Consider the following 22,366-nt stretch of genomic DNA (forward strand, 5'->3'; position numbering starts at 1 on the left):
TTTACTCAGAGTGTGTTCCTGTGCCCCTGGGGGTAGGTGTAATTCACATGCGATTGTAAAATTTCACAATCACAAGACCTGAATCCTGGGAAGTATTTTGTTGGTGACATTTGAAAACAAGTCTGGTGTGTTGTTTGTAAAATGTTATCAAAGCTCTTTTTCTTACTGCAAAACTGACACCAAGAATCTAAACAGATTTATGTTAACCTTTCAATACCTCATGGAGCAGAAACAAAACAGAGCAGACTTTTCCCTCTGTAAGGTGTTTGTGCACCATTATGACAAGAAAATAAAATATTTGGGTTCATCTATTACAAATATGTTGCATAACATATTACCAAACCAATGCCAACATATTGCAAAATATATATTAGAACAACTAAAATATATACTTTCTGGTTTTTTTTTTTTTAAACGATGCAAGATATATTTTTAAAAAATAATAAAGTTATGGTATATATAAATCTAAATTGATGCAGCTCTGTAGCAAAGTATCGGTACACCTTCTGAATATGTATTTGAAGAAAGTGACTCCTTTTGTTATCCAAACTCCGCACCGCCTAATTTACAGTGAGCAGTAGCGCCGGGGAGAGAGGACAGCGGAGAGAATCTGCATATCAACTATACATTACATAGTGTGGCTCACTTCGGCATGGGTCTGAAAACCGAAAACTTGAATATTTTATTTGTTTATTTAAAAGCGCACTGCAACACGTGCCACTTTGTCTAAAAATAAAGAAATAAAGAAATAAGAGTTTGTAAAAGCAAGTTGACCGCAAGGCGTTGCCGTTTTAAGCTCCTCCCATCGCAGTAGGTAAAGACACTGGGCGTTTGGAGTATAATTACCTTGTTTAGAAGCATGCAGGGATAGGATATAGCGGCTTGTATCTTTTTTTGGTGGAGTTTTTAGTGTCTTTTTACTCAAATAAAAAAAAAAATAGAACATGAACGTATAATACGCCAGAAGAAACGCTTAAGTGATTTCCCCACATGGTTAGAGTAAAGCAGCGTTATAATTTATGTTATACTCGTGAGTGCAACTCAAACTCAATTTCCCCCGAGGGAATAACGTTGCTTGTCTGGAGTGGTACTGTGGATTTCAGAATGAAGAGTAACCTCCGCTGAACGTAAATGAAACGTGATACAACCGGAGGGACCGGTGAACCAGTTCTAAACACGGAGAAGGATACACAACAAACATGTTTTGGTTCTTCCCACTGAAGAAACTGAAGAAACATTTCAAATTCGTCTTTTTTGGAATCGTGCTGGTGCTGGGGTTGTTAGCTGCATATCTGGAGTCCACGGCGACCGCTGCTGGGAACCCACACACCCGTGAGTATATTAAAACGTATTACAGTACCAAATACAATTGAGTTCTTTCGCGTTAATATTTCTTTTCGCTCTGTTCAACAGTTTATCAAACGTTTATAGCGCACTGTGTGAAGCAGGTGTTGAAAACGTATCTTACTTACAAAGTCACACATTGTGCTGTGTGTAGTTTACAGGCACCGCTGGCTTTTCTGTTTCAGGGTATTGTGAATTAGTCGCAGTCACCTAGCCGTGCGGAAGTTTAACTGAATTTTAGGCGGCTGGTCTTAAGGAGAAGTTCTTAGAAAGTTGCAAATGCATTCTGAGGAGTTCTGAACAGGTGCCGTGTTGGGGTCAAATAAGAAGGGTACATACTGCCCTTGATTTAAAGGACGTGTGGGATTGAGCCTCGTACTAAAATGTCAATTCAATTAAACGTAAAGCACTGTTTAGCTTTTATAACAGATCAGTCGTATATCATCGTGAAATCACAGTAAAATTGATTAAATATAACTGGAGCATAGGCAAGCATGGCAAACCTCTCTAGTTAAGCATGGGAAGGGGTAAAGTTTGATAAATAAGGGATGAAAATCGAAAGTATGCTAAAATGCCAGATTGATTATAGGTAGAAAATTACCGAGCCATTTGGATTTGACTTTGCTGTTGTAAAGGTCATGCGCCGAACCATTACGTTTTAGCGCATGCTTTTTATTTACAGTAAAGTAAGTTGCAGAAATGTCTTCCTTGTAACAAATGTTCATTGCCTCTGGCCATTTAGCAATGAATTCTTCACAGATACGTGTTGAATGGTAGCTGTCTAAAAAACGCATTTCTACTGACAGCAACCCTTTACTGAGACATGAAAACCTTGCAGTTTGTGATCCACGCTACTGAGAGTTCAGAATCCGGGGATAATACAAGGATATACCAGCCTGTCTGTCTTTATCCAATTGTTAGAAGAAAAAAAAAGTTATAAGCGTATCAGGGGTGGTATGGAGGTGCCTGTTCTGTACCTGTCTGGCACTTCGATTTTTCAGTTTTCATGCAATGCAGGGATGGAAATAAGACTCCCAATGCATGGCAGTTTGATCCATTCCTGGTTTTACTGTGAGTTTGTTACCTTTACACACAGTGGCTAATCAAGCACATCTTAAACCTGGAATGGGTGAAACTGCTCTGCAATAGGAGTCTTATTCCCACCCCTGCAATGCAGGTAGGTGGTGATGGTGACCTAGTTTTGTATTTGCTGCTGTGGCAGGGCTGTGTGTGTCAGGCCAGGGATTAGTTATAATCATAATTACAGCAGAATTGTTTGCTGAAATTGCAATTCCAATTCCAATGGTATTTTGTTAAATTACAATTATGCTGCAGTAATTACTAAAAAGTAACGTAAACAACTACCCACATTTAACATGCTTATTCTAAATAACCCAAGCAATAATCACAGGCACAAATACAGAAGCATACTAGAGAACTTCGTTTTTAAAAAAACAAACGGGGTCACCAAAAGTGGTTGACAAGAAGAATGATCGAATAACAAATGCTAATTGAACTGGAATCGATCAATTCTATGATAATTACAACTGTAATTACAAAAACACACAGGTGTGCCAGGGTTCAACTGTAATGACATTGTGAATGCATTTCATTGCGAATTGCACAGTCTCGCTTGTGACTGACCCCAGCTCTAGTGTGTGTCACTGACAGACTGATTGGAGACTCATAGGGAACCATTGTGGAGTCCCCTGCACAGCCCAGGCAATGCGGAGTCACACTGCAGAGCTGTAGAGCCTCTTTCCCAGGGACAGGTTTGTGATGGAGAAGCTTGAACCCCAATCACCTTCAGCAGCAGCTCATCTGCTTCTCAATGAAGCTTCAGTTAGTGTGACACGGAGAGCTGTGCTTTACGAGTGTAGTATGTAGATGTGTATCTGTAAATATAAAAAAACACTCGTCAGCAATGCTGAAAGAAACTAGTAAAACCATTTGACTGATCTACCATCTCTGTGATGAATGCTTCTCATCAAATTGTTTGCCCAAAGGAATTCGTTGGGTATTGTTAAATGTATGCAGACATTTTCCCAGGTGTACTGTGCAAGCAGAATGGCCTTCAAAGTTAATAAGCAAACCCTTTCCTCGTCTAATCTTGTGATGCAGGCACACCAAGCCTGAAGAGATCTGACATCAGTGATGCTTCAGGAAGATGTGGGTTCATTCAAATGTCAAAGTCTTTTGAGAAGGAACCCATTAGCTTTCGAGCCAGTTAAAAAGAATGTTTTCTTTGCCGGATTTGTAATCCTAGACTGCTGTTTCTAACCTTTCCCCTCCACTGTACTCCACTCTCTCACCTTGCTGTGAAATGGGATGCCTGAAGGTGACCCCACCCGCACCCCCCCCTTCCCCTCATTTAGTGTGAATATCTTGCTTGTTTGCTGAACGCACATAGTCATCACTGTGTGTGTGTGTGTGAGATGATCCTCAGGGGAGGAAGGCCTGGTGGCTGGGATTCTGTGACACTCACGCAGTGTCGTGTGTGTGTGTGTGTGTGTGTGCTGATCCTCAGGGAAGAAGGCCTGGTAGCTGGGGTGCTGTGAAGCTTGCACAGTGTCTTGTGTCTGTGTGTGTGTGTGCTGATCCTCAGGCAGGAATCCATTCTTATAAGCTATGTTTCCAATTAGACATCCATAATTAGTAATATTTGTAAAGGTGTGCACTGAATGCTTGGTTGCTGAGGGGACACAGTCTGCTTTTTGACCTAAAATACCAGAGCCGTTCCTCCACAGCACTGTGAATCTCTCCACAGACACCACTGAGACACCTCTATAAAGACTCCCCTCGTTTGCACAGAGCTAACTAAATAATCCAGTCACCGTGATGCCATCCCTTCATAGATCTCAATACAGCCCTGCATTGTACTTCATGAGGTCATGTAGAAGAACGCAGAAACATTGAAGACAGGCGAGTCACTGGAACAGCAGATATAGGTTACATATTGTGGATGATCCAACTCTCAACACCGGGGCTGCTTTTCACAGGAACAAAATCCCTAAGGGCCTGGAGGAAAGTGAAAGACAGCACAGTGCGGAGACCCGGCCAGCCAGAGCTCGGAGACGCCACCCAGGCTCTAGTGTTTGGGAATGGTTTGTACATTTTGGTTTCCGCTCTTTTGCCTCGTATATCTCTTCTTTAAAGCTGTAATCTTCACATGGCTACATTCTCACAAGCCCCTTGCTGTTTTGTTGCTTCTCTGTGTTAATTTTCCCTCAGTTTAATTTTCACTGTGACAGAGAGGGAGACACTTCTGATGCAATACTGTTTGGATAAAGGCACGTTTTCAGAGAGGCATAAAGACAATGAATTGCCGATATAAAACTAGCAGGTGCAGTAAAACGTCAACAGCTTCCTCCTGCAGCTCAGTTGCCTCTTGCCAGTTTAATAGTCACAGTTTGGTGCGCCTCTCAGTAATGTGTCTTTGCACTTGTTATATCTTTAAGCAGTCCATGTGTGTTTAGTTATAATGGCTCTAGATTACTTTTATAGGTTAGCCTTTTAACCTGACTTACAAATAGAATCATTTTTATCTAGTTGGGTTGCGTAATTTTGTGTTTAGTCTGTCATTCCTATCTATTTCCTGTTTTATTTAAATATTGCTATAATTAATATAATTGTTGTTTTTATAATTTGTACTTCCTGATACTGCAGACTTCTTTCTGTTTGAACCCACATGTAAAGCGCTTTAGGTGCTTTCACACAGAGGAGTTACGACAGTTCAGAACCGCCACCGAAGCGGCTTATAGGTCTGTGTGAATTGCCTATACCTCCACAGAACCTCGCGAGGTGGTTCAGAGACAGCACTGAACCATCATAACTGCCTGTGTGAGGCTGTATCGCCACTGAAGCGCGTAGTGGGTGTGGATTGAAAGTCAACATCACATGTGATTGTATACCAGACCTGTTGGGTATTTTTATCATCCGTGTTACACGCTTTCATTTTTTTCAAATACAATGGATGGTCAAGAATGAGGTAGTAATTGGAGAATGGAAGAAGTTAAGGCGATTGTTAACTTTACAATTCTAAGGAGTGACAGCTACTAAACAGATGTGGGACTTTTGATGTGATCGGGGGCGAGCAACAGACACAACAGGCTGATTAAAATATATATGTGTGTATATATATATATATATATATATATATATATATATATAAACACAACACATCTGTAATTTATTGTAGCTGTTGACAGTATATGCAATAGGTAGAGCTTTTTTTTATGGTCGACAAGCCTACAACTTTTAATACACTGCAGTTGGTATCACACGGCTGAATTAAAATATAAATAATGCGTCCCCACTTCAGTTTTCCCACGTATATATTATTGATAGAGAGGACAAAGCATTACAGTTCTCCAGCGCCATTCATGCCATGAAAACAATCTGTTGACTGACAGGTTTGAAAGTTTACTCACACGATCTCTTTGCCTGTGTGAAAGGGTAATGACGGTATTATACTGGCATGGATTGTGCAATTTTGTGCTGTGTGAATGGGTATTTTAAAGAATTTTTTATATGTCTCTGAGATGGCATAGTGATTGTATTTGTGTGTGAAAGTGTTTTTTGAAGTACTGTGGTATGAAAGGTGCTATAGAAATACAATTAATTAAAATGTGTTCTCCAGGGAATCTTGTAGGTAAGTCCTAGAGCTACAGTTTCATGTGCCGAGGCCTCAGAGCCCAGAACAGGGACTCCTATTACAAAAATAGAACTTGCAGGATACTTGCACTGGTGGCTTTGTCTGCTTTGTGATTAGACTAGTTAAATATGACTGGAATCTGCAGTATTCAGGACCACCAGAACACAGAGCTGTGATTGAAGCACGTGGCATCATGACTGGAGCAGCTTGCGTGCTGCCCCTACCTGTGGAGGCCTGGAGTGGAGAGGGAGGGAAGTTTGAGGCTGTCTAAACCAGAACTGACTTTAAAAACTCACAGAACCGGTTGTGCCTGTTCAGGTAATATTTTAACCTCCCCTAAAAATAAACACAAAACAGTCTGTTAATAGAGCATAGCAGCATGTGGATATACTGTGGCTTCTCTCCCATTGTGATCACCCTCCCTGTCTGAGCGACCCATGCCAACCTCCATTTCAGTACAGAGCCGCGGCTCAGATCTCTGTCTGCCTGTGGCTTAGAGGATCGATTTCTCTCTGTATCTCTGTGCTCCAGGCAGACCCTCTGTGCCCCCCCTGACTGCACATCTAGTTTTGGAGTCCAGGCTCTCAGTTGTTGGTAATCTCCTCCTGTTCTTCCCATGGGATACTGCTTTCCTACTTTTCTGTCTCAGTTTAAGATCAGTTTAAAGAACTGCAGTGTGATTTATGTTATGTGCAAAGGAAGCATTGTAAACTGATATGTTTTGATAAACACTAACTGAATCTGGCAACACCGCTGCACACTCTGGAAGAGCTGAATCACTCTCTGCACACTCTGGAATAGATTAATCACTCTCTGCACACTCTGGAAGAGCTGGATCTCTTGCTGCACGCTCTGGAAGAGCTGAATCATTCATTACAGACTCGCAAATCTGCTCATGCGAAACCCTGCTTGGGTTTGTGTGGATTGCTGTTCTCCAGTGTCTAAGAAAAACAGCAATCATCACAAATCCAAGCAGCTGTTTCTTCACTTGTTTCACTTGGAATGGTAAATTAGCTGTAGCAGGGCGGTAGAAAGCGCTGCTGTTTGAATGTATTTGTTTATTTTAGAACGGGGTTTCCCCCTCCGCCCCTGTGTTATTTTGTATTATCGTTCTCATTTATTTATTATTGTATGTAAATATGACGGCGAAACGGCGTGCGGTTTTGTTTATTTTTAAAACGTGTTCTGGCAGAGGCGAGATTGGTGCTCGTCCTCTGCCAGGAATAATTAATAAACTCGTGCAGAAGGTGGCCATCTCCTGAATTAATTAAGTGATTCATTTTGTTGTTAATCGGGAGATGGTCACCTGAATATAAAAGCCTGCAGCTCTCGGCACTCGGGGTGGGTGTGTTAGGAGCGGAGAGAGCGAAAGGAACGAGAGAGAAAGAAACGAAACTAAACGAAACTTAAAAAAATAACAATCTAGGAACAGTGAAGGCAATTGCTCAGCCTGACCTGTGTTTTGTTTATATTTGGTGTACGTGATTTTGTTTCTGTTTAAACCTTTTATTTTCGCTCTGTGAGCAAGTGTTTTTGTTTAAATATTTATTTTATTTTTGTATTTAAATAAAACGGCGGCCAGCCGTGTCATTTACTTTAAACTGCAGTGCCTGGTGTCGGTATTTTCAGTTCCTGCTTCTGGCCTGACGTCAGACGACTCAGCCACCCTGTCACATTAGCGTAAATCAATATAAGCTGCAATAGGCTACTTGAAGCATTTTGTAATACAGAATTATCACAAAATGCAAGAGACCGAGCTTGTACTTGTATAACGTTAATGGCTGCTTTTACAACAGAAAAAGGTCAACTCTGTCTAAGAGAACACTTCGGCCAAGAGAACACTTTGGCTAAGAGAACACTTTGCTTGCTTCCTGAGGAGTGTTTCTCTTAGCCAGAGACTACTGTATTACAAAAAATATATAACATTGCTATTCATGGAAAAACTACCAGTTTCGTTGGTGGCGGTGAAAATAAGATTTCCGCTGCCTCGCCCACAATATTATCACCTTCTAAAGCGTTCGTGTTTCCATTCTTCAATTAATTATCCAAGTTCGCTGTATATTTCCCATTTTAAACGTAATCTGTTTCTCACAGCAAAAGTAAAGGCTGTGCACACTGAAAGGCTGTCTGCCACTGAACTGAGTGACGAATCCCTCTCCCGCAGTCCCACTGCAGTCATGTTGGGGTCTCTAGGTGCTGTAGCACCGGTTGTTCCTGCGCCTATGATTGCAACTAAACTTTGTGCACTATACAAGTGCCTTTTTCCCTCTTCACATATTTCTTTTGTCAAAAAGTTGGGTGTGTGGGTGGCTTGGGGCTCCAGCGCCCCTGCCAAAGGATGAAGCTGCATCATCAAAGACATGGGAAAGACTTTTAGTCCAAGCGCTTGCCATTGACTTGATCAGGTTTCTTCCCGTCTAGATTGAGTGTTTTAATAGCTTGTCATGTTTGAGTGCATTCCTCATCAGATTCAGCTCCAGGAACCAGCCTGTCAGTCTTGTGAAATGTCAGCACTGGGCTTTCTAATTGATTTACTTGTAATTTAGCAGCTTGTATTACAATATTTTACAAAACAGTAGCCTGATCTTTTATATGAAGTGTTGTACATATCCCCATTTTCTACACGGTGGTAATAATATTTGAGCTTGTTGCATTGGTCTCTGTTGTGCTTTTGAAGAACATGCATGTAAAGGGATTCTAGCTCATGAACTCATTCCATTAAATTTCCCCCTCGCTTTCATTCTCTATGAAGTCTCAAAGAAACACAAAGCACTCCTGGTTATAGAAATCTCAGTTTACACACCTTACTTTCAGGTCATCATGCACTTCTGTGTTTTTCTAAAGGGTGAAATGATCCGGTCCTCTTCAGTTATCCCACCACCTCCATCCCCTGTTTGCTGACCTGCTTAAACTCCTGAAGAGACTGCTCTGGTGAAATGAAACCGGAAATACAAATAGATGCCTGCTGATTTCTTTCAAACCTGCACATACAGTAAACAGAAGTCACATTCCCATTTTGGAACCTAAGTAATTTGTGTATTTATTTTGGCAGACGACTTTATCCAAGATGATTTACAGGTGTTACAGGGCAGTAGGGTTACAATGCAAGATTAATATTTAAATACAGTACAGTTTACAGTGTTATTAGCAGCAGCTACACTTATAATTCTGCTGTGTAGATCTTGCACTTGATGTCAATGATAAAGCATTTGAAACATTTAAACCACAACAGGTTCTATAGAAATAGATTAAGTGTGTTAATATCAGGGTTTTTGTCAGTTTTTTTTATTTAGATTTAATGACTTCTAATATGTTCAGCGGATACCTCTAATGAAGTTGAGGGTGCACTTTCTCTTGCACTATTTGCATGACACACCAAAGAGTGTGTGAGAAATTCAACTTGATTAAAGGTAACCACCGATCTAATTAACTACTGTTGCAGCCTCTAGTTTAACCACAGCAGATTTTTCAAGCATAAACGTTCTGTGATTGTGTGGGAGGGGTTGCGGGTCGGACACAAACCCGTTGACACGGCATGACTTAAACAACCAATGAGTGCTGAAGCAGGGACTGGAGACCCGGTACCAGGTGTCCCGTAGCACAATGCTATCCTGTGCGTCTCTCTGAGCTCCTGGATTCACAGGGCTCTGTTATCCGAGCAGACAGACCAGGTTCAACATGACCTTTGGAGATCTCGTCAGCATGCTGGAGGGCTCGCTTAGTTTTGAATGATAAAAGTACAAAGATCAAGATTCCCTTGAATCAAGTTTTGTGGGTTTTCAAATCCCAGTTGTTGGCATTTCTTCTCAACCATGGCAGTAAAATGGCTTTTTAGCAGTGGGCACAGAATTCTGAACCTTTTAAAGGCTCAGTAGTGAAAAGAACACTGATCAATTCAGTGACAAGCGTTTGGACTAGAAGGCTTTCCCCATGTCTTGGATGATGCAGCTTCATGCTATGTGATGCAGGCTGTAACACGCTCTGTGCTGCTGGGTCTGGCTTGCAGTGGATACTGTATTGAATGCTGTGTTTTGAAATGTTATTGAGCCCTCAGGGTTTCTGTTTACACAGAAACCTCTGTGAGCTGCTTCACCTCTGCTTAACAGCTGCCAGACTGCTTGTTCACACTTGTCTTTCTCAACATATTACTCCAGTGCTTACACTGGTTACCAATGAGCTACTGAATTGATTTTAAAGTTGCCGTAATAACTTGGGTCCTTCATGGATTAGGGCCATCCTATCTCCAAGAACTACTAACTGTGTATTAAATTCGCTGGAGCCGAATCTTTTTGCTGTTGAGCTCCTCGTTTGTGGAACGTTGACATTAGGCAGGTTGAAACATTGGATTCTATTAAATTCTAAATTGAAAACATAATTTTTGAATGTGCTTTTATATAATCAGTTGTAGCTAGCGTGTATTGTATATGAGTTCTCGTTTTGTTTTGAACTTTCCAGCGCTATATAAAAATATATTTGTGTTGCATTAGGGCAGCGGTGTGGAGTAGTGGTCAGGGCTCTGGAATCTTGACCGGAGGGTTGTGGGTTCAATCCCAGGTGGGGGGCACTGCTGCTGTGCCCTTGAGCAAGGTACTTTACCTAGATTGCTCCAGTAAAAACCCAACTGTATAAATGGGTAATTGTATGTAAAAATAATGTGTAAAAAGTAATGTAATTGTATGTAAAAAAATTGTGTAATAATAGTAATAATAATTGTGAACAGCTGCTGAAGCATTGCACAGCCCTAAGCCATGCATCACACCTAAATAAAGATGCTTTCTATCTGTCAGCAAGAGGAGGTTATAAATGTAACCCTTTGCTTATAGCACACAGGCCCTTTTATTTAGGTGATCTGGATAGTGGGGCCTATAAAGGAGCTAAATAAAGTCATACTAGAATGTAAAACAGGGTGACTGAGTTCAAGACTCCAGTCTCCAGTGCTCTGCAAAAGCTTTGAAAGCGTTTCATTGTTGTGAATTAGAAGCAGCGTCCCCATTGGAACCTAATAGCAGCAACTGCACTTATATCACTGAGAGTGTAGCACTATCTAAGTGTTCGTTGGCTGCCTCTAATCAAGGTGAGAGAGTACTTTCTCTTGGATTTTGTATGACAGACCCTGACGCAGCAAAGAGTGCGTGAGAATGAAGTGCAGTCTCAACTTGATCAGAGGCAGCCAACAAACACTTAGAAACAAACAAGATGTGCTAGTGATGTAACACTTTGGGTGGAGTGCTGTCTGCCACAAACACAAAGGCATTGTGTTCTCTCTCTTGTTCCACCCTCTCCAGCCCTAAGGCTACCTAGTATAACACAATCATCATTTTCAAGTTAAATATTGGGTGTATTTATTGCAGATCATAAATGTCTTAAGCGCCAACTTCCCAACATTTCAGTATGTTTAACAAACCTTAGTCAAGGGAAAGTGTGTTTGAAAACAAACAGTGGAGGTACTTGTAGGCTTTTGATGCCATGGTAAAAACACTCGCTTATTTCTATTTAAATCTATTAATGTGCTTGTGATGTCATTTACTACATCATTAATAATAAAACGATCTAGTATTCCTTTCAACTAAAACCTTCAGGCATCATGCTATTGAGTCTATAAGATAGATGGATGTTAAATCAAATCAATCTGTTCTAAAAGTGGCAGTGTTCATCACAATAGGACTTACTAAAAGGCTGACTTGGCTAGTGGCACTATCAAGACAATGTTTTAAAAAATTGGATAGTATCCAGGAAGTCGAACGGAATATTAATTATTAAACAAATAATCTCTAGGATTTTATTTTTGAATTGCGCTGACACAATAAATGACTCTGCTGTTAACATGCTGAACACACTGATTCGGTTTTGTACTAAAAATAGTGTGAATACAAAATAGCAAAACCGCTCAGACAGGAGGGCCTCTTCTTTCATCAACACCTGCCACCTGTCTGTTGATTCTGCTCATTACCTTCTGCCTACTAGTGTCACATGGCAAACTGCACGCTTGGACAGACAGTGTAATTGAGGGAGTGACCATTACTGTACCAAACTTTTATAGCTCTTTATATTGCATTGAGGATAGGTGTGGTAACATGTGTTCCATAGCAGGACTCCTGTTTAAAATGAAGAAATGTCCTGCTCTGTCATTCTGTACTTCACAATGTGTGCAAATATTTGCTGTGCCATTGATCTACAGTATTTTAAATGGGAAGAAATCCTGATGATCTTCTGTTTATCCTGTTGTGGTAAAACTTGCTTTAACCCCTTAAGTGTCATTCTCCTCCTTTTGGGAGCATTTTTAACTGGCATCATCTACCTGTTATTTTAATTTTCTCTTTAACTATATTATGATAACTTACTCATTTTGTTAACCTGCTAAATGTAATGTTCCAGATTACATAAATACAGCTGGTGTTGAGACTTTTTTCAAATAAATTAATTTGGTAACCTGTGGGTTCAGGACACTGCTGTGTAGTTTGTGAGCGCGTTAGAATCTGGAGATATTAAGGAGATTTACTAAGAGCTACTCTGCATACATTTTCTTATGTTCAATTCTTGTCAATATGTTTTACAATGTGCATGCTGTATGTCACTCTTCTATTAATATACAGAGAACCGCTTATCTAATAGAAGATGACTCCAGCTGGTACTGCACACTGTTGAGAGTGTGACTCCAGTCTGCATTGTGGTATTGAGGATGGGTGTGGTAACATGTGATCCATAGCAGGACTCTGAGTGGGGCCAAACCAGGAACCTTTAGTTAAAATACATTAAAGGATAATTTCTCGGCTGGTCCTGTTGGCCATACATGATCTTGAGTGCTAAAGCAGAACTAAAACATTGCTAATGATTTATAATACAAGCAAGAAGCAACTTAGTTGCAAGTCCAGTAAGTGTTTCAAGTGTGTTTTTATTCCTTCAAAAAAAAAAAAAAAAAAAAAGATTGGGGTCTGATTTCAGTCCCTTTTTTAAATTAATTTTTGGTGCTCGTAATGTCAACATTTGAATCCCTGCCATAGAGTAACATACAGGATTGGTGTCAATTCCTGTTCCATGTCTTTTTTTTTTTTAATCAATTCCTTTTGAAGGAATTGGAATTAGAATCGATGTTTTAGAGACCTGATGATTGTTGTGATTTGTTCAATTGCTGTCATTTTGAAGCCAATTTTAATTGACTAACAAACAGTAACTTCAATTGAAGTAATTTGTTGCCACTGTGAGAAGATCATTTTAACAGAATACTGCTAATGGCAGTTTTGATCCTTGATGTGTTGAAATTGGAATTGGGAAGTGATTTTAAAATGGAAATTGAAATTGTTATTGAAAAACATGAATTGACCCAACCCTGGTAACACACAATTCGTAACATTTCTTTATAGCTTTACTGGAGAAGTCTGAAACTGGGCTACTGAAGGAAGTCTTAATTGCTGGGGGTCGTGAAGGGGAGGGCTGCCTTGATACATTTCCTTTCATCGGTTTCAGGATTCCACACTCCATATTGTACAATTAGGGCTCCAGTGCTTCCATCTCAGCCCCCTGGAGCTCTGCAGCAGAGGCAGGGCTGTGCAGGTGTGAGTGGGGGAGGAGAGAGGCCCTAACGCAGGCAGGGGGAAGGTTACTGCAGGTATCCCTGAGTGCAGTGCTGATGGAGGCTCTGTGTGTCGGAGCTCCAGTGACAATGGGGCCACCGGATGGCTTCTGGCCAGGAAAAAGTGACTGGATGGCAGCCGGTCTAGACTGCTGCCTCTCCTCTGCAATCCTTCGTCAGCCGCTCTCTCCCTTTCACAAAGCCGCTGTGTTTTAGTGTGCCCTGTTCTTCCATCCACTGTGTGTTCTTTTTGCATACTTGTAATTATATCTTGTTGTAAATTATATTCCTATAAATAAGCCTGCTTTGTGTGGCGTGTGTCTAGGCTTGCAGTGGAGCGGAGACTGGGTTAGAATCCGAAGAGTTTAACTCTTAAACAGAGGGATCATTTTCTCTGAAGTTTATTGTTACTTTTAATTCTATATAAACAATGAATTTTGTCAGGAAACCAAACCAGTTGTAGGTAAACCATTCAGCTGCAGACACTAAGGTGCAGGCACAGGGCTCAGTTAAATATAAATCTGTTTTGTGGGGTGGCAATTGAAAATCCAAGGCAATGGTTATTAGTAGGGTTGGAAAAAAAAAAAAAGATAGTCAGTCTTCTGTTATAGAAGAAATGTTCCTAAATTATTTAAATGCTTACCTGAAAACAGTAAGTGCTAAATTGTAGAATATTTGTTTATGTCCACCTTTTCGAAAGATATTCGGTTTTCACCATCAGTGAATTATCAAACATAAATAAATGCAAAAATAACAACACACACTTGAAATGTCCCCTTGTATTGGGCAGAGCAATCTTTAGCAGAAATATTTCCGATCTTTGATGCAGCTTGAAAACATAAAAAAAAAAAAAAATCGTGCAGCTCTATGCAGTGTGTGTTCAATCATTTTCCGGAAGCAAACTAAACCGGCTGTCAGGTTCCTAAATGCAGGGTAACAGGTAGTGCGTCAATAAGGCAAACGCTTGCTTATTTTTAAGTGATAAATTAATGTTTGCACAATTCTTTCAGAAATGGGAACTTTCACAGGGTCCTGTTAATGGGTACGTTTAAGGGAAATCGTGAAATCTGTGAAAACGGTGAAAAAGATACAGCCTTAGTTATTCATCCGAACAACAAACAAACTGATCTATACACATTATTTTTGCAGTTTTACAATGCTTTCCCCATGGCTATACTATGCATTTACCATTGTTTACCACATTTATTAATATGCTTTACCATACCTCACTGTTCTTTACAATCCTTGGCTATGCATTACCATGGTTTCACTGTGCTTTTGCTATGCTTTTACAATGGGACATTTTTCTAAGGGTGTCCTACTCCCTTGACTGCAGAATGCTTTGTACTGTGCTGGATTCTAACTGAAGGCTGCTTGTGTCTTTCTGCAGGGAACCCTGTGCTTCTGATGAAAGTCCAGTCAGACCAGCAGCACAGAGAGGTAAGAAACCACAGCGCCCCCACTGGCCGGGGGTGTTAGTTAACACTTCATTTCCTGCATCACTTCTTCTAAATGACTGCCGCAGGTATCTGTTTTACAAGGCTGCATGTCTACAGCGTTTAACTGAATATGAAACAGACTGTGAAGAAACACTGAATACAAGGCTAACAAATTTTATTTGTATTGCATATAAATATACATCAGGGATGGAAATAAGACTCCTATTGCATAGCAGTTTACTCCGAGCTTGATTAGCCACAGTAACAAGTTTAGGTGCGTCTTATTAAATGCATAATAAAACCAGGAATGGATCAAACTGCTATGCAAGGGGAGTCTTATTTCTATCCCTACTTTTCCCATGGGCTTTAAGGGTCAGTGGGATCCTACGAAACATATTTAGCAAAAACTACAAGTGAGAATTAGCCTTTGTCCTTGCAGTCTTCCTCAATAGAAACTTCAGGTTTTAAAGTGAAAAGGATAGAATACAATTGTTCCCTGGTAACATTAATCAGCCTGCACTTTCCATACTGTATACAGTGCAGCTCCACGTTAATCAGCCTGCACTTTCCATACTGTATACAGTGCAGCTCCACGTTAATCAGCCTGCACTTTCCATACTGTATACAGTGCAGCTCCACGTTAATCAGCCTGCACTTTCCATACTGTATACAGTGTAGCTCCACGTTCATCAGCCTGCACTTTCCATACTGTATACAGTGCAGCTCCACGTTAATCAGCCTGCACTTTCCATACTGTATACAGTGCAGCTCCACGTTAATCAGCCTGCACTTTCCATACTGTATACAGTGCAGCTCCACGTTAATCAGCCTGCACTTTCCATACTGTATACAGTGCAGCTCCACGTTAATCAGCCTGCACTTTCCATACTGTATACAGTGCAGCTCCACGTTAATCAGCCTGCACTTTCCATACTGTATACAGTGTGCATTTTTAGGGACGTGTTCAAGAATACATTGGCAGCCCTGCTGTGAGTTCTGCTCTGTATTCTCTATACAGTATGCATGCTCCTGGCGGACTGCTTGTGCTCTACAGGGAGTCGGGGCCAGAGCGCACGTGTTTCATTTAGCTCTTTCAAGTAGCACTGCACTGTGTATAAAACATGCCAGTGCTAATCTGGAAAGCGGTGAGCTGCAGGCCACGTTATGTAAACACAGGTATAGAGAGCAAGCGAAGACACACATACTCCTGTACTGCACACTAAATCCTCTCTCTCTCTCTCTCCTCTCTCTCTCCCTCTCTCTCCAGGAGAACGAGGAGCCGCACACTGCCCAGTGGAAGAACCTGGAGCAGAGATGGAGTCCTGAGGTAGCGTGAATGTGGGCCTCTCCCTGTCCCTGTCACTGTGTAGGCCTCATCATGCTCTAGCACACGTGAACTTTCATTTTATATCATGACACCTGGGACCATACGAGGTTCAAGAAAACTCCCGGTTTGTGTGGTCTGCTCTGCCTGCATCTCCCAGGTCATTCCACCACAGTGATGTCTGATTGGTTAGAGACCTAGGAAGTCACTCCTCCAGTGCCTCTAATTACAGGGATACCAAACCATGACCATCGCTGTGAAAACTGAGCTTAAACACGGAAACACGCTGCAAACTTTGCTTTGCTGTATCAAACTAGGGCTGTCAGTTAAGCCTCCAACTAGCAATGGATTTAATTTGGCACACAAAATCAAATCATTCGAATAAATATTGATGATTGTACCGCCCATTTCCTCTCCCCCTGACGTGACTATTTTAATACACCGTGTAACAAATTTTTAATTTTTTTTGGTTCCTGGGTAGTAAGTGTTATTTCCTAATTGCTTATTCCTCAAAAGTATAGAAAATGGCTATTATTCCCCACAAACTTTGCTTTTGTGACCTGGACAGTGATATTTTGAAATTTACTTATTTTCCAGAACATTCCAGATAGATTCAGTGCTGAGTAAACTTGGAGTAACTTCTAGAACTTTCCATTAATATAAATAGTAGTATAAATACAGGGGCCTAAAGCCCACCAGTTCAGTTTAGTTCCAGCTGCCTAAGTGGATACATATCTGCATTTTTCTGAGATGGCATCAAGGTCATAGGAGACTTCAAAATGGTGGCATTCCTGATGGGTCTCCAAGGCGGTTTTACCAAGTTTCCCTGCTATCTTTGCCTTTGGGACAGCAGAGACACCAAGGCGCACTACCACAGGCGGGACTGGCCACAGCGGACCGAGTTCTCTGTGGGGAGGAACAACATCAAGTGGAAGCCACTGGTGGACCCCCGGAAGGTGCTGATGCCACCACTGCACGTCAGATTGGGCCTTATGAAACAATTTGTCAGAGCTCTAGATAAGGAGTCGGCAGCCTTCAAGTACCTTCAAGACTTCTTCCCTAAGCTGTCTGAGGCAAAGGTCAAAGCCGGTGTCTTTGTCGGACCACAGATAAAGAAGATCCTGGAGTGCAATGAATTCCCCAAGAAGCTCACTAGTAAGGAGAAAGCGGCTTGGAACAGCTTTGTCGCAGTGGTTCGGGGCTTCCTGGGCAATCACAAGGCCGAAAACTATGTGGAGCTGGTTGAGACTCTGGTGAAGAACTACGGCACAATGGGCTGTAGGATGTCCCTCAAAGTACATATCCTTGATCCTCATCTTGATAAATTCAAGGAGAACATGGGAGCGTACTCGGAGGAGCAAGGTGAGCGCTTCCACCAGGATATACTGGACTTTGAACGCCGCTACCAAGGACAGTATAACGAGAACATGATGGGAGACTACATTTGGGGGCTGATTCGTGAAAGTGATTTACAGTATAATCGTAAATCTCGAAAAACTACTCACTTCTAAATCTTTTGTAGTCATTTTTGTATTACTTTAGTATAAATACATGTTAATTTGGATTCATATGTTGTTTTTTTCTGACTTTATGTGAACGAAAAGACCGTTTTCTCATTGGAAATAGGTAAATTTCAAAATATCACTGTCCTGGTCACAAAAGCAAAGTTTGTGGGGAATAATAGCCATTTTCTATACTTTTGAGGCATAAGCAATTAGGAAATAACACTTACTACCCAGGAACAAAAATTGTGTTACGTAGTGATATCGTTGCAGATAAGTAAAAGCTTGTGCACAACAATTGCATGCGAGGGGTAATTACGCCTTGGTAGCGTCAGGGGAAGAAACATTCGCAACAAGCCTAAAGCAAGTTTAACACACTACAGGAGTGTTACTAAAATATTTGTTCCAAACAGATTACAGTACTTTTGAATGTAATCTATATAAAGTAGACGCGGGTTTATGAAAACCTTCCTTCTTCAATATGCACAATTTATTTATAGGCTGTTTGCCAGGAATACAAGCCTGTCCTGCACTGGATTCAAGACGGCATGCTTTTTTGTTTATTTACATTGAATACACAGAGGGGCGTACTTACAAAGCATTTTCAAAACTGATTCGCTGGTAGGATGGGACCAGCAAATCAGATGCCAGTTATCACGAGCAGGAGAAGAAGAGTATTCCCACTGCTTGTCTGGCAGAAATACTGTAAATAGCAAGGCAGGGCCTTCGGTGCATTTTCGTTGATAAACTTAAATAATGTTGTTAACTATGCACGTTACAAAATCGATTTTCGATTTAATCATAGCAGCCCTATATCAAACCCCCAAGTCTCCCCCAGGAGTGCCATGCAGTGACCTGAAACCAAGTTCCAAGCTACAGAGTGGCTTCGTGTTCCCTCTGCTTTAGAGACACTTTAGAGACCGGAGGTGAAGGTTGCAGTCAAATTCAACCTGATTTTTATACCCGAATACCCGATTCTTAAACAGTGTCTTTCTAGTGATCTAGACCCTAACAGATCATAGTGTATGCCCTGTCCCATTCACTGTGCACAGGTGCTGTACCTGCTTTAAGAGTTTTCTACTCTGTAATCCGCAGGTTTGTTTTCGAATCTCCAAACTGTTTCCAGGCATTTACTCTTCTTTGTGTGTGAGTTTAGAGCAGAGCTTTTTTTTTTTTTGGTACTTGTAATATCCTAAAACCCTGGCGCTTACAGGTGTGTAAAAAGATTAAGCCCGTCTAACAGTGATCCTCCCAGTTGTGTGTGTGGGTGGTTTGTTTTTCCCTGGGACACAGCACACCGTAATGTTGAGCCTGGCTTTGCAGCTGCAGACAGGCAGTGTAATCTTCGCTGACGGACCCTGACACATGCTGGAATTATGAAACTCTAGAACAAAGGCTGGATCTGTCGGTGATCTGCAGGCAGAAGCACAGCCAGCCGTTGCAGTTTTTTTCTTCTTTAGATTTCAGCAATAGGGCTCTCAGTAGCAGTACAATATGTCTTTTCTTCCACAAGTGAATACAATGATTATCTTGATTTCTGTGCCCATGTTTTTCATGTCAACACGCCTATAGGTCTTTCTCTCTTTCTTCTCTTCTCTTTTTAGTTCTGTTTTGAAGTGTAAAGTTGCAGAGGAGGCCCTGCTGTGGTGCGGGTGGGATGATTTTATTTTTTTCTGTTCACAGTTCAGAGGTCAAGCTAATTTGCACATCTTTGAAGACTGGTGTGGCAGCTCTGTGGAGCAGCTCAGAAAGAACCTGCACTTCCCTTTGTATCCCCATGTGAGTAACACACACTGTGCTCACCCTCCCTCTGCCTGCCTCCCTGCATTACAAGGTGCAGATTGAGAGCCAGGATATTGTGTTTCAGGAGGATTTGTGTCAGCAAGGCCTTTTATTGTGTTCAGCTTGTCCTGTTCTAAATGCTGTGATAGTTAAACAGAGCCACAAATCAAGACAACACCCCTGCCTATTGGAGCGAACTAAGGACAGTTCTACTTGGGGTTAGGCTTCATGAATGGAGTAATGAAATGTGTAAGACACAATTTACAACTGTGTTCTTGCTTGGCTGTATCAGAAACGTACGACGGTGAGAAAGCTGGCTGTGGCTCCGAGGTGGACGGACTATGGATTGAGGATATTCGGCTACATCCATCCCTATAAGGAGGGTAAGCGCAGGCATTATCTCGCTGTCCTGCCATTAACCGCCACACAATCTAGAGGCTGAAATGCACCATGTTATCCCTTTATGGCCTTGATCTGAAATGAATGATATTAATTAATCCTCTGCTCTTGCAGATTAGGAGGTCTGCCTGTCCTTATAAAAGCGTCCCATAGTAAAAGCGCAGCAAAGTGTAATAAAGCACAGTGAAAACAAAGCATAGGTAAGCATTGTAAAGAATAGCAAGGTATGGTAAATGTATAGTATAGCCATGGGAAAAGCATGGGAAAACTGCAGATTAAACTGCAGTTAATATTTGTTAAATATAACAAAGTGCATTCTAAACCCAAACAAGTTTCCCCTTTATTTTTTTTTATCCACCTTAAAATCAGTTTAAAATGGATGTGCGTTGACTGACAGATATTGTAAGATATAACAGTTGAAGTCAGTGTTTTTATACTGAAGACTTTTTGTGGGGTTTATGAATGCGGGGGATGTAAAGTAGCTCCACATATCTAACCCTGTTGTGTAAAGGTGTGTAAAGGTGGAAGGTGACCTCAGAGTTCCAGGGCCTCCGATGCTATGCATGACCTCACTGTGACCCCAGGGGTTCTGTGTGTTTTTTAGGGGAGTTCCAGTTTGCCGTGGCCTCGGATGATAACTCAGAGTTCTGGCTCAGTAGAAACGAGAAGCCAGAGGAGCTGCAGCTGCTGGCCTTCGTAGGGAAGGTACGTGAGAGAGAGAGCAGCAGAACACGCTCCTCGAGCCTCCCACTAATCTATCAACCTGAGCAGTCATTCATCTAGTCCTGATTTATTATTGTGCTGAAATGTTCTTATTGATGATCAGAGTTTACACTTTACACACAGCTATAAATGCCCACCAGGTGTCGTAGCAGGAGCTAAAACACTGGGAACATCTATAAAAAGATTCTGTGCTGTTAAATGAATCCCCCCCCCCCAGTAGGGATGAATGGTGTGCTAACAAGGGACAAGCCTTGATGGGCCGAATGGCCTTTTCTTGTTTCCAAACTTATGTTAAATAGCCATAGCTTGTTCAGTTATAAAAGCCTCAAGCTGCAGTCTTCCTTTCTTGGATTTTAAGCAGTGTCTCTGCCTCCTGGTACTTCTATTGGCCATTCCTAATACACCCCTGACACTTTTAATACAGAGAGCTTGAGCTGACACTCCAGTTTCTTTAATTAGCATGATGCTCCCTTGAACACTTGCTTAGGAATACCGTCTTAACAGTTTTTATTTATTTATTTATTTATTTATTTATTTATTTATACAGACATGCTCAAATTTGTTGGTACCCTTACACCTCATTGAAATAATGCTTCATTCCTCCTGAAAAGTGATGAAATTAAAAGCTATTTTATCATGTATACTTGCATGCCTTTGGTATGTTATAGAATAAAGCAAAGAAGCTGTGAAAAGAGATGAATTATTGCTTATTCTACAAAGATATTCTAAAATGGCCTGGACACATTTGTTGGTACCCCTTAGAAAAGATCATAAATAATTGGATTATAGTGATATTTCAAACTAATTAGTTTCTTTAATTAGTATCACACATGTCTCCAATCTTGTAATCAGTCATTCAGCCTATTTAAATGGAGAAAAGTAGTCACTGTGCTGTTTGGTATCATTGTGTGCACCACACTGAACATGGACCAGAGAAAGCAAAGGAGAGAGTTGTCTGAGGAGATCAGAAAGAAAATAATAGACAAGCATGGTAAAGGTAAAGGCTACAAGACCATCTCCAAGCAGCTTGATGTTCCTGTGACAACAGTTGCAAATATTATTAAGAAGTTTAAGGTCCATGGAACTGTAGCCAACCTCCCTGGGCGCGGCCGCAAGAGGAAAATCGACCCCAGATTGAACAGAAGGATAGTGCGAATGGTAGAAAAAGAACCAAGGATAACTGCCAAAGAGATACAAGCTGAACTCCAAGGTGAAGGTACGTCAGTTTTTGATCGCACCATCCGTCGCTTTTTGAGCGAAAGTGGGCTCCATGGAAGAAGACCCAGGAGGACTCGACTTTTGAAAGAAAAGTATAAAAAAGCCAGACTGGAATTTGCTAAAATGCATATTGACAAGCCACAATCCTTCTGGGAGAATGTCCTTTGGACAGATGAGTCAAAACTGGAGCTTTTTGGCAAGTCACATCAGCTCTATGTTCACAGACGAAAAAATGAAGCTTTCAAAGAAAAGAACATACCTACAGTGAAACATGGAGGAGGCTCGGTTATGTTTTGGGGCTGCTTTGCTGCGCCTGGCACAGGGTGCCTTGAATCTGTGCAGGGCACAATGAAATCTCAAGACTATCAAGGCATTCTGGAGCGAAACGTACTGCCCAGTGTCAGAAAGCTC

At 41.3% G+C, this 22,366-nt stretch overlaps 1 protein-coding gene across 2 annotated transcripts in view; it reads left to right on the plus strand.

Annotated features, from left to right (window-relative positions):
• Window positions 1–651: 651 nt before the first annotated feature.
• Window positions 652–22,366, plus strand: part of b4galnt3b (beta-1,4-N-acetyl-galactosaminyl transferase 3b) — a 37,634-nt gene continuing 15,919 nt past the window's right edge. The window contains exons 1-7 of one of the 2 annotated variants that reach the window (XM_034033551.3): window positions 652–1,332; window positions 4,344–4,448; window positions 14,959–15,008; window positions 16,275–16,334; window positions 19,517–19,612; window positions 19,908–19,998; window positions 20,619–20,719. In XM_034033551.3, the coding sequence (XP_033889442.3) occupies window positions 1,200–1,332; window positions 4,344–4,448; window positions 14,959–15,008; window positions 16,275–16,334; window positions 19,517–19,612; window positions 19,908–19,998; window positions 20,619–20,719 (636 nt within the window). In that variant the 5' untranslated portion in view covers window positions 652–1,199. The remainder of the gene's footprint in view (window positions 1,333–4,343; window positions 4,449–14,958; window positions 15,009–16,274; window positions 16,335–19,516; window positions 19,613–19,907; window positions 19,999–20,618; window positions 20,720–22,366) is intronic. The other variant, XM_058986355.1, reaches the window with a different exon arrangement.

Source organism: Acipenser ruthenus, chromosome 14 (genome assembly GCF_902713425.1).
Source record: "Acipenser ruthenus chromosome 14, fAciRut3.2 maternal haplotype, whole genome shotgun sequence".
Classification (NCBI taxonomy): Eukaryota; Metazoa; Chordata; class Actinopteri; order Acipenseriformes; family Acipenseridae; genus Acipenser; species Acipenser ruthenus.